Source organism: Panthera onca, chromosome C2, assembly GCF_046562875.1.
Source record: "Panthera onca isolate mPanOnc1 chromosome C2, mPanOnc1 haplotype 2, whole genome shotgun sequence".
Taxonomy (NCBI): Eukaryota; Metazoa; Chordata; class Mammalia; order Carnivora; family Felidae; genus Panthera; species Panthera onca.
The window spans coordinates 152,678,747-152,696,351 of NC_138347.1; the positions used below are offsets into that span (position 1 = coordinate 152,678,747).

A 17,605-nucleotide genomic window follows, 5' to 3' on the forward strand; every position below is an offset into this window, starting at 1 on the left:
TCAGTCTTTGTTGCTTTTGGTCTTTATTTACTTGTTTTGTTTTGTTTTTTCATCTTCTCTCCCTTCAGAGAGTCCCTCTTAAAATTTCTTGCAGGGCTGGTTTAGTGGTCACAAACTCCTTTAATTTTTGTTTGTCTGGAAAATTTTTATCTCTCCTTCTATTTTGAATGACGACCTTGCTGGATAAAGAATTCTTGGCTGCATATTTTTCTGATTCAGCACATTGAATATATCCTGCCACTCCTTTCTGGACTGCCAAGTTCCTGTGGAAAGGTCTGCTGCAAACCTGATCTGTCTTTCCTTGTAGACTAAGGACTTATTTTCCCTTTCTGCTTTCATGATTCTCTCCTTGCCTGAATATTTTGTGAATTTATGTTGACAGTCAGTTTTTGTTGAATCTAATGGGAGTTCTCTGTGCTTGGTTTCCTTTTTCAGAATTGCTTTGGGATTGAAGCAATTGATTTAGTTTGTTCTAGCTCTGTGAAGAATGCTGGTGTTTTTTTGATAGGGATTGCACTGAATATGTAGATTGCTTTGGGTAGTAATGACATTTTAACAATATTTGTTCTTCCAATCCATGAGCATGAAATGTTTTTCCATTTTTTGTGTGTGCCTTATTCAATTTATTTCATAAGTTTTCTATATTTTTCAGTGTATAGATTTTTCACCTCTTTGGTTAGGTTTATTCCTAGGTATTTTATGGTTTTTGGTGCAATTGTAAATGGGATCGATTCCTTGATTTCTCTTTCTGCTGCTTCATTATTGGTGTATACAAATGTAACCAACTTCTGTACATTGATTTTATACCCAACGATTTTGCTGAATTCATGAATCAGTTCTAGCAGTTTTTTGATGGAATCTTTTGGGTTTTCCATATAGAGTATCATGTTATCTGTGAAGAGTGAAAGTTTGACTTCCTCCTTGCCCATTTGGATGCCTTTTATTCCTTTGTGTTGTCTGATTGCTGAGGTTAGGACTTCCACTACTATGTTGAATAACAGTGGCAAGAATGGACATCCCTGTCATGTTCCTGACCTTAGGGTGAAGTTCTCAGTTTTTCCCCATTGAGGATGATATTAGCGGTGGGTCTTTCATATATGGCTTTTAAGATCTTGAAGTATGATCCTTCTATCCTTACTGTCTTGAGGGTTTTTATCAAGAAAGGATGCTGTATTTTGTCAAATGCTTTCTCTGCATCTATTGAGAGGATCATATGGTTCTCGTCCTTTATTTTATTGATGTGATGAATCACATTGATTGCCTTGTGGATATTGAACCAGCCCTGCATCCCAGGAATAAATCCCACTTGATCGTGATGAATAATTCTTTTAAAGTATTTTTAGATCTGGTTGGCTAGTATCTTGTTGAGGATTTTTGCAGCCACGGTCATTAGAGAAATTGGTCTGTAGTCCTCCTTCTTAGTGGGGTCTTTGGTTTTGGAATCAAGATCATGCTGGCATGATTTTAAATATGTATACAGCTGTGTATGGACAAATGCATAGACATTTGTATACATACATATGCATATATATGGTTGAATCCATGCAATTACTCTTTTTCTCCAGCTCTGTCCATTGAAAGGACACAGAACCAATGACAACCCAGCAGGAAACAGCAGATCTAATGCTTGGACCCTGATTTCTAAATACCAAGTTTCTGTGTTCTCCACATAAAAGAACAGGGCTTCTTAGAAACTGATTCAAGAACTGGGACAAGTGAGTTTAAGATGAGCCTGGAGCATCTTGTAATGCCAGAATGTAAGGAAGTGCTAAAAAAGAAAGCGAAAGAACACAGAAGACCATTTGTAAGGCTCCCACTGGACAAACCTAGTATAATTACATAAACTTTAAACAAACTCATTCTAGGCTAACACAACTTTGTTATCCAGAATGATTCTAAATAGATGCGCCCTTGAATACTGGCCAAGGAAATGAACTCTATGCAATAGCTACATTTTATGGTACTACTAGGATACATGTTTTGAAAAAGATAAAATCATCAATTGGTCAAGTGGGGAAAACCCAACTACTTCACTAAAACTGACCAAGCAGACCTTTAAGGTGTATTCTCTTGATCAGAACTATGCTGACCAAAACACTGGGTACAAAATAGGTTCCAAGTGCTTCTTATAATATTTATAATTGCCCTGATGTATTTTACTCTCCTCCACTGTGGGATATTCAGGTGTTTAAATGTTGCTATTCTGCCAATATCAAACTGACATCCCAAAATGATTCTGCATCAGAGACTAAAACCCTTCTGGTTAACTCCTGTCCTTTAGGAACTTTTGACCAAAATGGGAGGAGTTGAGAAGTTTTGGAAGAGTTGAGGGCAATGGTGCAGACCTGGCCTAAGACAGAGATACTAACAGCAAACACTGGAAGATTCACTGTCCCAGACTGCAAGTTTTTTTCTCTCTCCTCTCAGTTACAAATTTGTTTTTGCCTTTGTTCACTGACCACAGCATACCGACTACTATTCCTCAAATGGGCATGCAGATAACAAATTCCTCTGAATTATCCTTTGAAAACGTCTGTCTACTAATGAGTCTTCCAATCCATGAATATAGTATATTCAGTATTGTGCTGGTAAATGTTTAATGACAGGTTCTTGGAGATGGTGGAGAGCCATGATTTGATAGTATTTGCTGGCTTTCATGGTGTAAATACTTCCTCTGTGGTCGAATTCAAGATACCATCACTGAACATGGAGTTGGGGAGAGATGTGCACGGTACACTCTTCTGAGCTACTATGACCTGGCTCCAACATACTACTGGCTATATATCTATTCATCTATTTGGGTCTCCTTTAATTTCTCTCAATTATATTGTTTAGTTTTCTGTCAAAGTCTTGTACACGTTCATTTAAATTTGATTTATTTAAATGCACTACAAACTATCATATTTTAAATTCGCTTTATAATAGCTTGCTCTGGTACACAGGAATAAAATTAGTTTTATACATTGACTTTATATCTAGAGACTTTTAATAAATTCACTGATTAAATACAATAGGTTATCTGTGGATTTGGATTTTCTGGGTACACAATCATGCCATCTGTGAATAATAACAGTTTTACTTTTGTAAATACCTTTTGTAAAATTATGAAAATTTTATTTGATTTTTAGTTTGCTTAGCGTTTTTTAAATTATGACTAGATATTAAATTTTGTCTGTGTCTATTGAAAGATAACTATGTGAGTTCTCTCCCTTACTGTTAAATGGGGAATTCTACTTATTGCTTTTCAGATGTTAAACTAACTTTGCACTGCTAGATCAAACCACGCTGGTTATAATGTTTTTTTTTAAAGTTTATTTATTTTGAGAGAGCGTGCATGCACCCATGCCTGTGCACCCAAGCAGGGGAGGGGCAGAGAGAGAGGCAGAGAGAGAATCCCAAGCAGGCCCTGCACTGCCAGCGCAGAGCCCGATGCAGGGCTTGAACTCACTAACTGTGAGATCATGACCTGAGCTGAAACCAAGAGTCAGATGCCTAACCAACTGAGCCACCCAGGCACCCCTGTAATGCTTATCATTTTCATATAAAGCTGAATTCCGTTTGCTAATGTTTTCTTGGGAAACTCTGCAGTTCTGTTCATGACAAAGTTTAGCCTTTCTTATAATAATCCTTTTCAGATTTTGGTATCCAAGATTATGCTTTTCTCATAACACAAGTTAGGCTGTCTTCCCTTTTTTTCTATTCTCTGTATTGTTTATAAAAGGTTGTTGCATTTCTTCCTCATAGGTTAGAGAGAATTCACAGGTGAAGCCATCAGGGCCTGAACTTTTATTCGTAGGTTTGTTGTTGTTTTAGACAACTTTACTGAGATATAATCTCCATGCCACAACTCACCAACTGAAAGGGTATAATACAGTGGTGTTTAGTATTTTCATAGAGTTGTGCGACCACCACAATTTTAGAGCTTGTTAGAAATTGTGAGGTTTTAAATTACAGATTCAGTGTCATAAGATTTTTCGGGTGGCTTATTTTCTCTTGATCTGTTTTGTATATTGTATTTTCCTGCAAATGTCTCTATTTCATCTACATTTTCAAATGTCTAGATATAAAGTTGTTCATAAACCTCTTATTTTTCTAACGTCTGTAGGATCTATAATATCTTCTTTTCCTTGATATTGGTGACTTTGTACTTTCTTTTCTTTTTGATCAGCTCTGCTGGGAATTTATTAATTTTATTAATCTTTTCAAAGAACTATGGAAAGAGCCCAAGTGTCCATCAACTGATGAATGGATAAACAAGATGTGGTTGCTACATATATACAATGGAATATTACTCGGTGATCAAAAAGAATGAAATCTTGCCATTGGCAACAAAGTGGATGGAACCAGAATGTATTATGCTAAGCAAAATAAGTCAGTCAGAGAAAGAAAAATATCATACGACTTCACTCATATGTGAAATTTAAGAAACAAAACAGATGAACATAGGGGAAGGGAAAGAAAAATAAGAACAGAGAGGGAGGCAAAGCCTAAGAGACTCCTAAATAGAGAAAACAAATGGAGGATTGCTGGAGGGGTGTTGGGTTGGGGATGGGCATTAAGGAGGGCACTAGTTGGGATGAGCACTGGGTGTTATATGTAAGTGATGAATCACTAAATTCTACTCCTGAAACCATTATATGCTACGTGTTAACTAACTTGGACTTAAATAAAATTTTAAAAAATTGTTTCAAAGAACTAACTTTTGGCTTTGTTGATCCTACTGCTTACTTGCTTTCTATTTCACTTAAATTTGTTCTTGTTTAGGTAGGTGGCCCAGTTGGTTAAGTACTGGACTCTTGGCTTCAGCCAAGTCATGATCTCATGGTTTTGTGAATTCAAGCCCCACACTGGGCTCTGTGCTGGCAGTGCAGAGCCTGCTTGGGATTCTCTGTCTTTCTCTCTCTTTACCCCTTCCCTGCTTGTGCTGTCTCTGTCTCTCTCTCTGAAAAAAAAACCCCACAATTTAAATTTGTTCTTGTTTTTATTATTTCCTTCCCATTTCTTTGGGTTTAATTTGCTATTATAATTCTGGGGAGACACCCACGTAGTGGATTTTCAGACTATTTCTCTTCTAACATGTAAATATAAGTCGGTACATTTTCTTCTAAGCTTGGCTTTAGCTGCATCCTACAAGCTTTGACGTACCATTTTAAAATGATCATTCATGGGGTGCCGGGGTGCTCAGTCAGTTGAGTGTCCAACTTTGGCTCAGGTCATGACCTTGAGATTCATGAGTTTGAGTCCAGCAACAGGCTCTGTGTTGACACCTCAGAGTCTGGAGCCTCGGATTCTGTGTGTGTGTCTCTCTCTGCCCCTACCTCCCCCCCATCAAAAATAATAAACATTAAAAAAATTTTTTTTTAATATTCATTCACGGGGCACCTGGTGGCTAAGTTGGTTGAGTGTCCAGCTCTTGATTTCAGCTCAGATCATGATCCCAGAGTCATGGAACTGAGCCCCAAATTGGGACTCAGCGTGGAGCCTTCTTAAGGCTCGCTCCCTCTCTCTCTCCCTCTGCCCATCTCCCCTGCTTGCACCCTCTCTAAAAAAAAAAGATAATAAAAGATTATCATCCATATAGAGTAAATAAGGCATGGAGATGAAAACTATAGCATAGGGAGTATAATCAGTAATACTGATATTGTGATAACATTGTATGGTGACAGATGGTGGTGACTTATCATGATGAGCACTGAGTAACATGCAAAATTGTTGACTCACTATGCTATACACCTAAAACTAATATAGCCCTGTGTATCAATTATACTTCAATTACTTTTTTAAATGATCATTATTTTGTATTTTCTCATTTCCATTATGATTTCTTTGGTTCATGAGTTTAGTAATGAACTGCTGAATTTCCAAATATTTGGGTAGTTGCTAGTTATATTTTTGTTGTTGGTTTCTATATTAAGCCCACTAGGTTCAAACTCTATATGCGTTTAGTCTTTTGAAAAAAAAATTAAAGATGTATTTTTGTTTATTTATGGAGGGTGCATGCTCAAGTGAGGGAGGGGCAGGGAGAGAGGGAGAGAGAAACAATCCCAAGCAGGCTCGGTGCTTTGCGTGGAGCCCAGCATGGGACTTGACCTCACAGACCACAAGACGCCACCTGAGCCAAAATCGAGACTTGGATGCTTAACCGACGGAGCCACTCAATCACCCCAGTCCTTTGAAATTTTTTGATAATTGCTTTATGATTCAGCACATGGACAATTTTGATGTTTAATGTGCACTTTTAAAAGAAAATACATTTTGCAAGTGCTGGCTGTAGTGTTATATATAACTCAATTAGACACAGTTTGTTAATTGCTCGATTCTTCTATATCTTTACTGTTTGGGTCTAGCTGCTTTTTAAGTTTTTGAGAGAAAAAATGTTAAAGTCTCCTACATGTTTGTTATTGTATCTGTTTTTCTTTTAGTCTTATAAAATTTTGCTTAGTATTTTGAGGCTAAACCATTCGTGTGTACAGATTTTAAATAGTATCTCTTGGATGGACTTTTAAATGTTAACTATGAAATGTCCTTTTTTCCTTTCTTTCTATTAATGCTTCTCGCCTTCTCTGATATTAGTAAATCCACACCACCTTTCTTGTGCCTAAAATATATCTTTATCCATCCTTATATTGTCAATCTTTTTGTACCCTTACTTTTAAGGTTATCTCATATAAGCAGCATTTAGTTGGTTTTTGTTCTTATTCACAGTCTGAAGGTCCTTCTCTTTTAATTGGGGTACCTGGTCCATTTACATATCATGTAATTGTTGTTGCTTTTCATTCCTTCTTGCATTTCTCTGCTTCCATATGAGTGTCATTTTCTTCTGATTAAAAATTCCTTTGGTGTAGATCTTCTGGTGATGGAATTATCATTATCTGATAGTGAATTACCAGTTTTCATCTGAGAATTTCATTTTATCTTCATTTTTTTTAAAGTTTATTTATTTATTTTTAAGAGAGAGAGAGGGAGGGAGGGAGGAGAGGGCATGAGTGGGGGGTTGCAGAGAGAATCCCAAGCAGGCTCAATGCTCAGCATAGAGCCTGACACAGGGCTTGATCTCACGACCGCGAGATCATGACTTGAGCCCATACCAACAGCTGAATGCTTAACGGACTGAGCCACCCAGGCATCCCAACTTATTGTTGAAATTTTTGAAGAATATTTTCACTGGGTTTAGAATTCTAGATTGCAAGTTACTATCTTTCATCACTTTGAAGCTTCCAAGTATTTGCTAGCTTCAAACATTTCCATTAGAAGGTGGTGGGTCTTTTTTTTCCAGATGCTTTAAGTTTGGGTTTCCCCCACCTTTCCTTTGGTTTAGAACAGAATTTTACTATAATATGCCTGGGTATGATTTTCTTTTATTTTACTCTGCTTAGGGTTGTTAGTGTTTTACTCTATGGCTTGATGTCTTCATTACTTTTTGGTCACTGTCATCCACTAAGTTTTTCAACCCTGCTGCTGCCCCCATGCTCTCTCTCCTCCCTTTCTGGGATTTCAATTACACAATAGACCTGCTTACTAGGTCCCATATTTTTAAATGCCACTTTCTGTATTTTTTCTTCTCTTTTCCCTTTGTGTTTTAGTTTGGATCATTTCTACTAACCTCCCTGTAAGTATTATCTTCATCTGTGTCTAATTTGCTGGTGAGCCCTTCCATTGAGTAATTTCAGTTCTAGAATTTTCATTTCTTGTAGATTCCTATTCTTCAGGTTATCTAGTTATAATACGGCCATAACTGGAAATCTGCCTAATACTTGTATGTTTCTAACGCTTGGTTTTGATACTAGACTTATAAGAGTTGTAAAAAATAATCCAGAGAATTCCCATATGGTCTTCACTCAGCTTCTCCTTATGTTAACATTTTCATAACAAGAGAACTATGATCAAATCTAAGAAATTAAGCTTGCTACAATATATTAACTAAAGTAAGAATCTATGTAAACTTTTCCAATTTGTCCACTAACTTTCTTTTTCCATTGCTGGATCAAATCCAAAACCTGAAATTCCATTAGGTTCCCATGTCTTTTTAATCTCCTAAGATCTTTGACAGTTCCTTAGTCTTTCCTTGTTGTCCATGACCTTAAGCATTTTAGAGAGCACTGGTCAGTTATTCTGCGCAATGTCCTTCTAGAATGGTCTTCAGTTGGGTTGGTCTGATGTTTACTCATGATTACATTGAGGTTATGCATTATTTACAAGAATATCATACAAGTGATGTGCCCTTCTCAGTATGTCATATTGGAGGTATATGATACATATTAGCAGTGATGTTAAAATTAATCATTTGGTCAAAGTCCTATCTGCCATGATTTGCCATGGCACAGTTACTATTTTTCCTTTGTAATTACAAGGTATTTGGGGAGAGACTATGCAATCATCTGTTTCTGCTAAAACTTTTACCCCCAATTTTATCATCTATTGGTATATCCTGCCTGCAGATTTTATCAGTGTGATATTTAATGGTAACTTTTTTATTTCTTTCATTCTTTCTACGTATTAATTAGAATTATTCTGAGCCACTTGGCTGGCTCAGTTGGTGGAGCCTGCGACTCTTGATCTCGGGGCTGTGAGTTTAAGTCTCACACTGGGTATGGAGGTTACTTTAAAATTTCAAAAATGTTTTAAACTAACTTAGAATCCTTCCGTAACAAAGAGTCATCCCTTCTCCTCCATTTATTTATTCAGATGTTTACTTATTCAGTATGAATTCATGGACTTTATTTTATTCTTTGGGTTACAATCTGAATACCATTATCATTTATTTTGTTGTTTGAAACGTTTCAACTTTGGCCACTGAGAGCTCTGTGTCCTTTTGACATGCCCCCTCTTCCTGTCCCTCTTTTTCTTTCTCTCATCACTTCCTTACACTTTATGGCACCACAAGATGTTCTAGGTTCACATATTTCCCCTGTCTCAGCCCTGGAATTAACTAATTTACCAAGGCGCCCTAGTGCCTTTTATTGGAGAATGGTACTTAGAAACCAAGATGTGGACACTAGGTGTGCTAAGTGCTGCTAGGATGCCACTATTTCTGTTCCTCTCGGTAGCTGCAACTAGGAAATACATGCAAATGTACTAACTTATGCATTCACACACATCTATATTTATTCTTGTATGTGTCCACCTGTATGTGTAATATGTAAACACATTTTGAAACCACAAATCCATTATTTGTATCTCTGACTACAACCCAGCACCCAAGAGCTGATTCCAGCAGTCCCTTTCCTTATTTGCAACTTCTTTCTGCAACAGTGGAAAACCTAATTCTCATCCATATATTTTTAAAATTTAAGATGTTTCATCAATATAAAGTTTGTGAAAAACTTATAACCATAAATTCTTCTCTGAAATGTACTAATTATGTATGATTCTTTGTGTACCATGGGTGGCTTCTTCCAGCCACATGTACTCAATTTTACACAGTCATATTATGTTGTACTTTAATTTTTAACATTATTATACATACACATCCCCATATATTTAAACATTTTTTCATCCTTAGCAACCTTCTTTTTTAAATTCATTTATTGTGAGAGAGAGAGAGAGAGAGAGAGAGAGAGAGAGAGGCAGCATGAGTGGGGGATGGGCAGAGAGAAGGGGAGACAGAGAATCCCAAGCAGGCTCCGCGCTGTCAGCACAGAGCCTGACGCAGGGCTCGAACTCATGAGAACATGACCTGAGCCGAAATCAAGGGTCGGATGCTTAACCAACTAAGCCACCCAGGCACCCTGCAATGTTCTAAAGGAATAAATACCTTACTAATCCACTTGTGGGCTGTTATTCACTAACTTATCAAAACCCCTTATAAGTTATTTTCTCTCTCCCCTGCACACACACACACTTGGCTTTTTTTTTTTTTTTTTTTTTTTTTTTTTTTTTTTTACTAAATATGACACCTTTCATTTTTTCTTGATTTATCAGGGGTAGGCAAGGCCAAGAGGTAGACCCATATTTGAGTATTTATGTAATTTAGTCCATACATATTTACTGAGGAACTACTATCTGCTGAGCACTGAAAATAAAATAACGCAAGCCTAGAAATAATTCCTGCCCTTGTTGGGCTTACAGTCTAGTGGGAAAGATAAATATAAAATTGTGCCACCAAAGAGCAAATGGTGGGAAAAGGGCCTGCAATCAGGACAATTAATCCAGTTGGGAAAGGTCAGGGTGACTTTCCAGAGAAGTGACAACTCAGCAATAGGAAAGGGGTGAGCCCTAGAGGACCAGGCAAAGGCAGAAGGGAGGACTGGTCCATGGCAGTCTGTGACCACCTCATCTACAGGCTTCCACAGATGGCACCTTCCAGTCCTGCATATAAGGGTCTGTCACACGGCCCTGAGCAGTTCTTTCTCTGCCCTATTCCACCCCCCCAACTGAAATTATTTTTACCCCCTTTCTTGGAGTCTTTGCCAACTTCTGCAACTGTCCTTGAAATCTGATGACCAGACACAGAGGTCCAAAAGAGAATATATCACTGTTACATTTAAGGAATTAAAAAAAACATTGCTTTAACATTTAACACATAAGACTGACATGTTTGCCCGCTTTTGCCCTGGGTGCTTGAGAGCTCATAAAGAATAATGGACTGCTCTTTAAACTGTAAAGTACAATACACATGTGTGTGAAAGAACTTGCCACGATTAGGCCTGGCAGTCTTTGCATCTGGTGAACAGAGTTGGCGGCTACTAAGCTTGGTCTCAGTCTGATTCCCTAGGATGGTGGAGGCTAGAATGAAAATGAAGGAGGCTAGGGAAAAGGAATCAGGAGAGTCCCTATAACTACTCTCAGACGGATCATTGTATATGCTGTTAAGTGAAACAAGCAAGGTGCAGAGGACAGTAAGAAGGAGAGGGGGTTCAAATACATCCATATATTTGCTTATGATTCCAAAAAGAAACAATGGAAGAACCCAAACTAATGAAAATAGTTACTTGTCGGGTAAGGAGAGCATAAGGAAGAGGGGAAAGGAGCATGAAGTGAAAGAAAGTTTCTTTTTATTTTATTTTTTTTAATTTGTTTAATGTTTTTATTTATTTTTGAGACAAAGAGAGACAGAGCATGAGCAGGGGAGGGGCAGAGAGAGGGGGAGACACAGAATCTGAAGCAGGCTCCGGGCTCTGAGCTGTCAGCACAGAGCCCGACGCGGGGCTCGAACTCACAGAGTGTGAGATCATGACCTAAGCTGAAGTCAGACGCTCAACCGACTGAGCCACCCAGGCGCCCCAGAAAGTTTCTTTTTAAATAGAGGATCACAGCCAATAAATGCAGAAGGAGTAACAGAATTAGAAATGACCATGTTATAACCCTTAATTTTGTTTAAAAAAAAAAATGGATCTAGGTAACAATCATCTAAGGCTTCTAAAGCCACTATAAGAAAGGTTGATAAAAACTTCATAAATGACGATTCAGGCTCGCAGCACCCAAAACCATTCTTTCCTGGTAATAGGAAAAGCAGATACACGCCTCCTGATGGGATATAATAAGAAATACATAGCACCACCAAAGTATTATTCTTGCCAAGAAAAGAAAAAAAACTGAACGTGAATCTAATCAAATGTCTACATCGAACTATAAGTTTATAGAAATAGGAACAAAGGAACGTGTTTCGTGTCACCACAATGATACAATCAGCCAAATCCAGGATTTACGAATCCTGGGCCTTTTTAAATAAATAAAGGGCCTTTTTAAAAAGTAGGCTGAGGGGCTTCTGGTCCAAGACCACAACATGGGAAGACCCAGAACTCACCCCTTCCACAGACGCTCTAACCCTCCACCTATTTGCAGTGAAATTCCTCCTGAAGAAGGGCCAACTGAACAGCTGCTCCGCGACAGGAGACAGAGAGACCACACAGAGAACGGCAAGGGAGATGGGGAACAGTCACAGCGGGAACCCCTACCCCCAATGCCGCAAACTGCAGCAGGGAGGGAGGACATTGAAGGCGCAGTTAAAAAAAAAAAAAAGCGGTAGTTGAACAGGGCAACTAGAATATAAAGGATCCAGCCTTAGGACTCTGCCGGACAGAGGGAGCCGCTGAAACTCTCCGGCGGGCGAGCCCTGCGGTTAGCACCCCTCCTCCAGCCGAATTACACCGCCAAGAGCAGGGTCTGGGCACCAGAGCTGGCCTGCCACCTCCCCTAGCACATATGAGCCCCCGCTATCCCACCACCGCGGCCCCAACACACTGCATATTGAGACACCCCTGGTCAGTGCTCACTGCGACTCCAGCCATCACAAATGCAAAGCATCCCGGAACACCCCAGGCTGCCACCACCACTGTGACAGAGTTGCCGGGTCACCCCCGGCACAAAGCACCCTGGCACCCCCTGGCCCATGCCCACCTCAGCTCCAGCCGCCCCACCAGGGTGTTCCTGTGCAGAGTATCCTAGGAAACTCGAGCCCATGCCACGCCTCAGCTCCAGCCGCCTCGCAGGGGTGCCCCTTCCTGGGCCACCCAGGGTCTCCTGGTCCGTGCCTGCTTCAGCTCCAGATGCCCCCGAGGGCACTCCTGTGCAGACGCCCTGGGACATCTCAGCTGTACCCACTTCACCTTTAGCCGTCCTGCCAGGGTGCCCTCTGCACAGAGAGTTCCAGGACCACCCCAGACGGCCCCGACTTCAGCTCCGGCCATCTCCGCAGGACAGTTCCAGCATGGAGTACCCCGGAACCCCCTGCCCATGACAGCCACAGCTCTGACCAGCCAGCCTGCGAGAAGGTGGGGAAGGGACAGTAACATATCTTCCAGACTGAGAAGGCGCTTTGTGACCAGAAAACAAAGCAGGTGAACCCGCGCAATTTATAGAGTTTTATCCAGGGTAGCTTACTGACGGGGGGAACCCGGGGGCCAATGATTCAGGCAGCTGCTACATGGCTACTTTCCACAACGTCTGGACCTTAGTCCACAGATTTTATAAAGCGAAGGGGTGTGCAAAAGGGCACTGTAGTGAGATCAAAGGGTTCACGTGCACTTCAAAGGGTCTGCATACACCTAATTGATAGCTGGCCTTTAATTAGATCTCATGGTGCCACCTGCGCATCAGGACTGGGACGCCTGGGTGGCTCGGTGGGTTGAGCACCCGACTCTTGATTTTGGCTCAGGTCAAAATCCTGAGGGTGGTGGGATTGAGCCCCACGTCGGGCTCTGCACTGAGCATAGAGCCTGTTGAAGATCCTCTCTCTCTCTCTCTCTCTCTCTCTCTCTCTCTCTCTCTCCCTCTCTCTCTCTCTTTCCCTCTTCCCCTCTCCTCCACTTGCTCTCTCTGTCTTTAAAATTAAAGGAAAGCAGAGGTGGGGGGAAGGAAGGAAAAAGACTATGTTATCTCTAACAGATCTCTAACAGAAGCAAGCTTCCCTCCATCCCAGCCTTGGTGGGCATTTCTAACGTGTATATATTAATCTCCAGGGGGCTTGGAACACGTAGCCCCAAGAGCGGTCACCTGACGAACGTGAACATGACGGAGGGCCAAATATGAAGCCAGCATTGCCAGCCTTCCTGCACTCGACAGTCGCCAGGCGCACGCCGTCTACACAGAGGACAACCATACACAAGATTATCCCTTCAAGTTTAGAAGCAGCTGTTCCACCTAAGTCACACAAACACAGAAAGTCAAGCAAAATGAGACGGGAATACGTGCCAAAGAAAGAAAAAGACAAAGCCTCAGAAAAAGAACTAAATGAAACCGCGATAAACAGTGTATCTGATAAAAAGCTCAAAGTAATGGCCATAAAGATGCTCACCAGGCTGGAGAGGAGGATGGAGAAACTCAAAACTTCAACCAAGAGAAAGAAAATATAAAAAGAAACCAGAATTGAAGAATACAATAACTGAAGTGAAAAATGCACTGGAGAGAACCAACAGCAGATTGGCAGATACAGAGGAATGATTAGCAATCTGGAAGACAGGGTAATGGAGAGCAACCACGCTGAACAGCAAAAAGGAAAAAAAAAGATACAGGAGAGCAGGTTAAGGGATCCCTCAGACAACATCTAGTGAACAAATATTCACATTACAGGGGTCCCAGAAAGAGAAGAGAAAAGGGGGCAGAAAATTTACTTGAAGATATAATAGCTGAAAATATCCCAGACTGGGGAAAGAAAGAGACATCCAGGTTCAGGAAGCACAGAGAGTTCCAAACAAGATGAACCCGAGGAGGTCCACGCCATGACATGTAATGACTAAAATGTCTAAGATTAAAAATAAAGACTGAATTTTAAAAGCAACAAGAGAGAAGCAACCGGTCACTACAAAGGAAACCCCATAAGCCTATCAGCTGATTTTTCAGCAGAAACTTTTCAGGCCAGAAGGGAGTGGCATGACACATTCAAAATGTTGAAAGTTAAAAACGTACAACAAAGACTATCCTACCCAGCAAGGCTATCATTCAGAATTGAAGGAGAGAGAAAAAACTTCCCAGAAAAACAAAAGTGAAAGGAGTTCATCACCACCAAATAGTCCTCAGAAGGAATATGAAAGGGACTTCTTTAAGCGGAGAAAAAGTCATAATTAGAAATAAAATTACGAGAGGAAAAAAATTTAGGAGTAAGAGTAAGCAAACAGTACAGGTAGTGGAGTCATCACTTATAAAGCTTGTATGAAGTTGAAAAGACAAAAGAAGTAAAATCAATTATATCTAAAAAATTAGCTAAGGACTCACAAAATAAAAAGATGTTAAATATGGTAACATATATAAAATGTGGAGGGGAGAGTAAAAATGAAGTTCTTTTACAATGTATTCAAACTTAAGCGACCATCAACTTAATATTGACTGCTATATACTTAGGATGTTATACATGAACCTCAGGTTAACCACAAATCAAAAATCTTTTATGATACACAAAAAATGAAGAGAAAGAAAGCCAAGCATAACATGAAAGAAAACAATCACAAGGAAAGATAGCAAGAGAAGAAAAGAACAGAAAAGAGCTACAAAATAACCAGAAAACAATTAACAAAATGACAGTAAATTCAGACTTATCAATAATTACTTTAAATGTAAATGGTCTAAATGCTCCAATCAAAAGACACAGGGTGACAAATAGATAAAAAAAAATAACACCCCTCTCTATGCTGCCTACAAGAGACTCACTTCAGATCTGAAGACACATACACACTGAAAGTTAAGGAAGGGAAAAATATATTCTGTGCAAATGGAAGCAAGAAAAAAAAAAAAGCCAGGGTAGCAATACTTATATCAGGAAAAACAGACCTTAAAACAAAGACTGTAACAAGAGACAAAGAAGGGCATTACATAACGATAAAGGGATCAATATAATAAGAGGATATAACTATTGTAAATATCTATATACCCAATATTGGGGCATCTAAATATACAAAGCAAATATTAACAGAAATAAAGGGAGAAATTGACAGTAATATGATAACAGTAGAGGACTTTTTAAAAATGTTTATTTATTTTGAGAGAGAGAACACAAGCAGGGGAGCGGCAGAGAGAGAGAGGGGGACACAGAATCCGAAGCAGACTCCAGGCTCTGAGCTGTCAGCACAGAGCCCCACGCAGGGCTCGAACTCACAAGCTGTGAGATCATGACCTGAGTCAAAGTCAGATGCTTAACTTACTGAGTCACCCAGGAGCCCCAGAATACACATTCTTTTCAAATGCACAGGGAACATACTCCAGGATAGAGCCCATGTTAAGCCACAAAACAACTCTCAATAAATTTGAGAAGAGTAAAGTCATATTAAGCATCTTTTCCAACCATGACAGTACGGAACTAGAAATCAATTACAAGAAAAAAGCTAGAAAAAACACAAACACGTGGAGGCTAAATAACATGCTAGTAAACAACCAATGGGACGATGAAGAAATCAAAGAGGAAATAAAAGAAATAGACTGAGACAAATGAAAATGAAAACACAATGGTCCAAATCTTTGGGATGCAGTGAAAGTGGTTCTAAGAGGGAAACATACAGCGATACAGGTGTACCTCAAGAAATAAGGAAAAGCTTACCATAGTCTTCTCCCTAATTTTGTATATGGTTTTAAAATTCCATGAACCACTTTAAAAAAATAAGGAAGCTGATGAAGGAAGAGCTGTAAGGAAATAAGATTTTTGTTTTAAGTAGGCTCTATGGCCAGCATGGAACCCAACACAGGGGTTTGAACTCACAACCCTGAGATCAAGACATGAGCTGAGATCAAGAGTCAGAAGCTTAACGTGCTGAGCCACCCAGGTGCCCCAAGAAATAAGATTTTTACCTCATAAACTGGCCCAACTTCATAATCTGTGAAAAATCCGATTGATGGTTTAGCAAGAAACACTGGAGTATCAGCACAACTGTGGGAGGGCAAAAGAGGGGAGAAAAGCTGTTAATTTCATCCATGTGCTTCATGTAAAATAAATACACCCAAACCGGGGCGCCTGGGTGCCTCAGTCGGTAGAGCACCCGACTTCGGCTCAGGTCATGATCTCACGGTTCTTGGGTTCAAGCCCCGCATCGGGCTCTGTGCTGACAGATCAGAGCTGGAGCCTGCTTCAGATTCTGTCTCCCTCTCTCTCTGCCCCTCCCCTGCCCGTGCTCTGCCTCTCTGTCTCTCAAAAACAAATAAACGTTAAAAAAAAATTATTTTTTAAATAAATATACCCAAACCATCAGAGATATTCACAAGATGTCATTTACTGGATTTTGTTCCTGTTGTTGAAGCAGGTTACAAAATAATTTTACCCCACGATAGAATCTTTGTGAAGATACGTACAGCTGCGTGTTTCATTTTCAATATGCATAGAAGGCTTCACCTCTGGAAGCTTACATAGCAACATCCTAAACTGGGTTTTTAATATGGGTGCTGGTTTTCTTTGAAAATATTAATTTTCTAATTTTTCTTAATAAAAAGATAGTTGACTTATAAATGTTAAATAGTTTTAAGTCCATTAAAACTAAGAACTCATAAAGCAATTCACTCCCTTCACGAGGACAATTAATGAAATAAGCCAAAGGCACTCACTGAAAGAAAATCACAATGTATGTTATTTGTCATTAATCAAATTTTACGTATTTTTATTCTTGAGTTTCTATTCCAAGACATAGGAGTGCAACAGAAGAACATGTGGCTACGGAGATTCCTCCCATCTGACCAAGACTGCCCAGATGTGAGCAGAGGACCAACACTAACCCGATTCCTCAAACCCCTGGCAGGTCAGAAAAGCACAGTCCAAGCCTCTGGGGGATGTCCGAAGGCCAGGCCTGTGGGGAGCCCGGAAGCCCTGCTCTGCTCTGATACTGACACCCTGTCCCCCAAAAGTCTAGGATCCTCCATAACCCAGGCCAGACCCAGGACCTTCTGGGTCCTCCAACGGGTCTGACTTTCTGATCATACAAGTCAGGAAAGACCCACCTCTCCACCGGCTCTCCACTCTGGAAGTCTCCTGTCAGCACTGGCTTCTTCGGAGGAAAGAGGAGAGACGTGCCTCCACGTGGAGTGTTGGGAGGGAAAAACCGGGGGTTTTTGAGGAAGCGGACCCGACTGTCCATTCTGGCGAGCAGAAGTCGCTCCAGTTCTCTCTGGGGCACAGGTAAGTGGTTCATCCAGTTCTTATTCTTGGGTGGACCTGTTTTCTTTGAAACACACACACACACACACACGCACA

At 40.2% G+C, this 17,605-nt stretch overlaps 1 protein-coding gene across 2 annotated transcripts in view; it reads right to left on the reverse strand.

The window, feature by feature from the left end:
• DLEC1 (DLEC1 cilia and flagella associated protein) overlaps positions 1 to 17,605 on the reverse strand; it is a 91,437-nt gene that overhangs the window by 46,156 nt on the left and 27,676 nt on the right. For both annotated transcript variants that reach the window (XM_078432506.2, XM_078432505.2), the window contains exons 5-6: positions 17,353 to 17,573; positions 16,216 to 16,294 (exon numbers count right to left, since the gene is read on the reverse strand). In XM_078432506.2, coding sequence (XP_078288632.2) covers positions 16,216 to 16,294; positions 17,353 to 17,573 — 300 coding nt within the window. The remainder of the gene's footprint in view (positions 1 to 16,215; positions 16,295 to 17,352; positions 17,574 to 17,605) is intronic.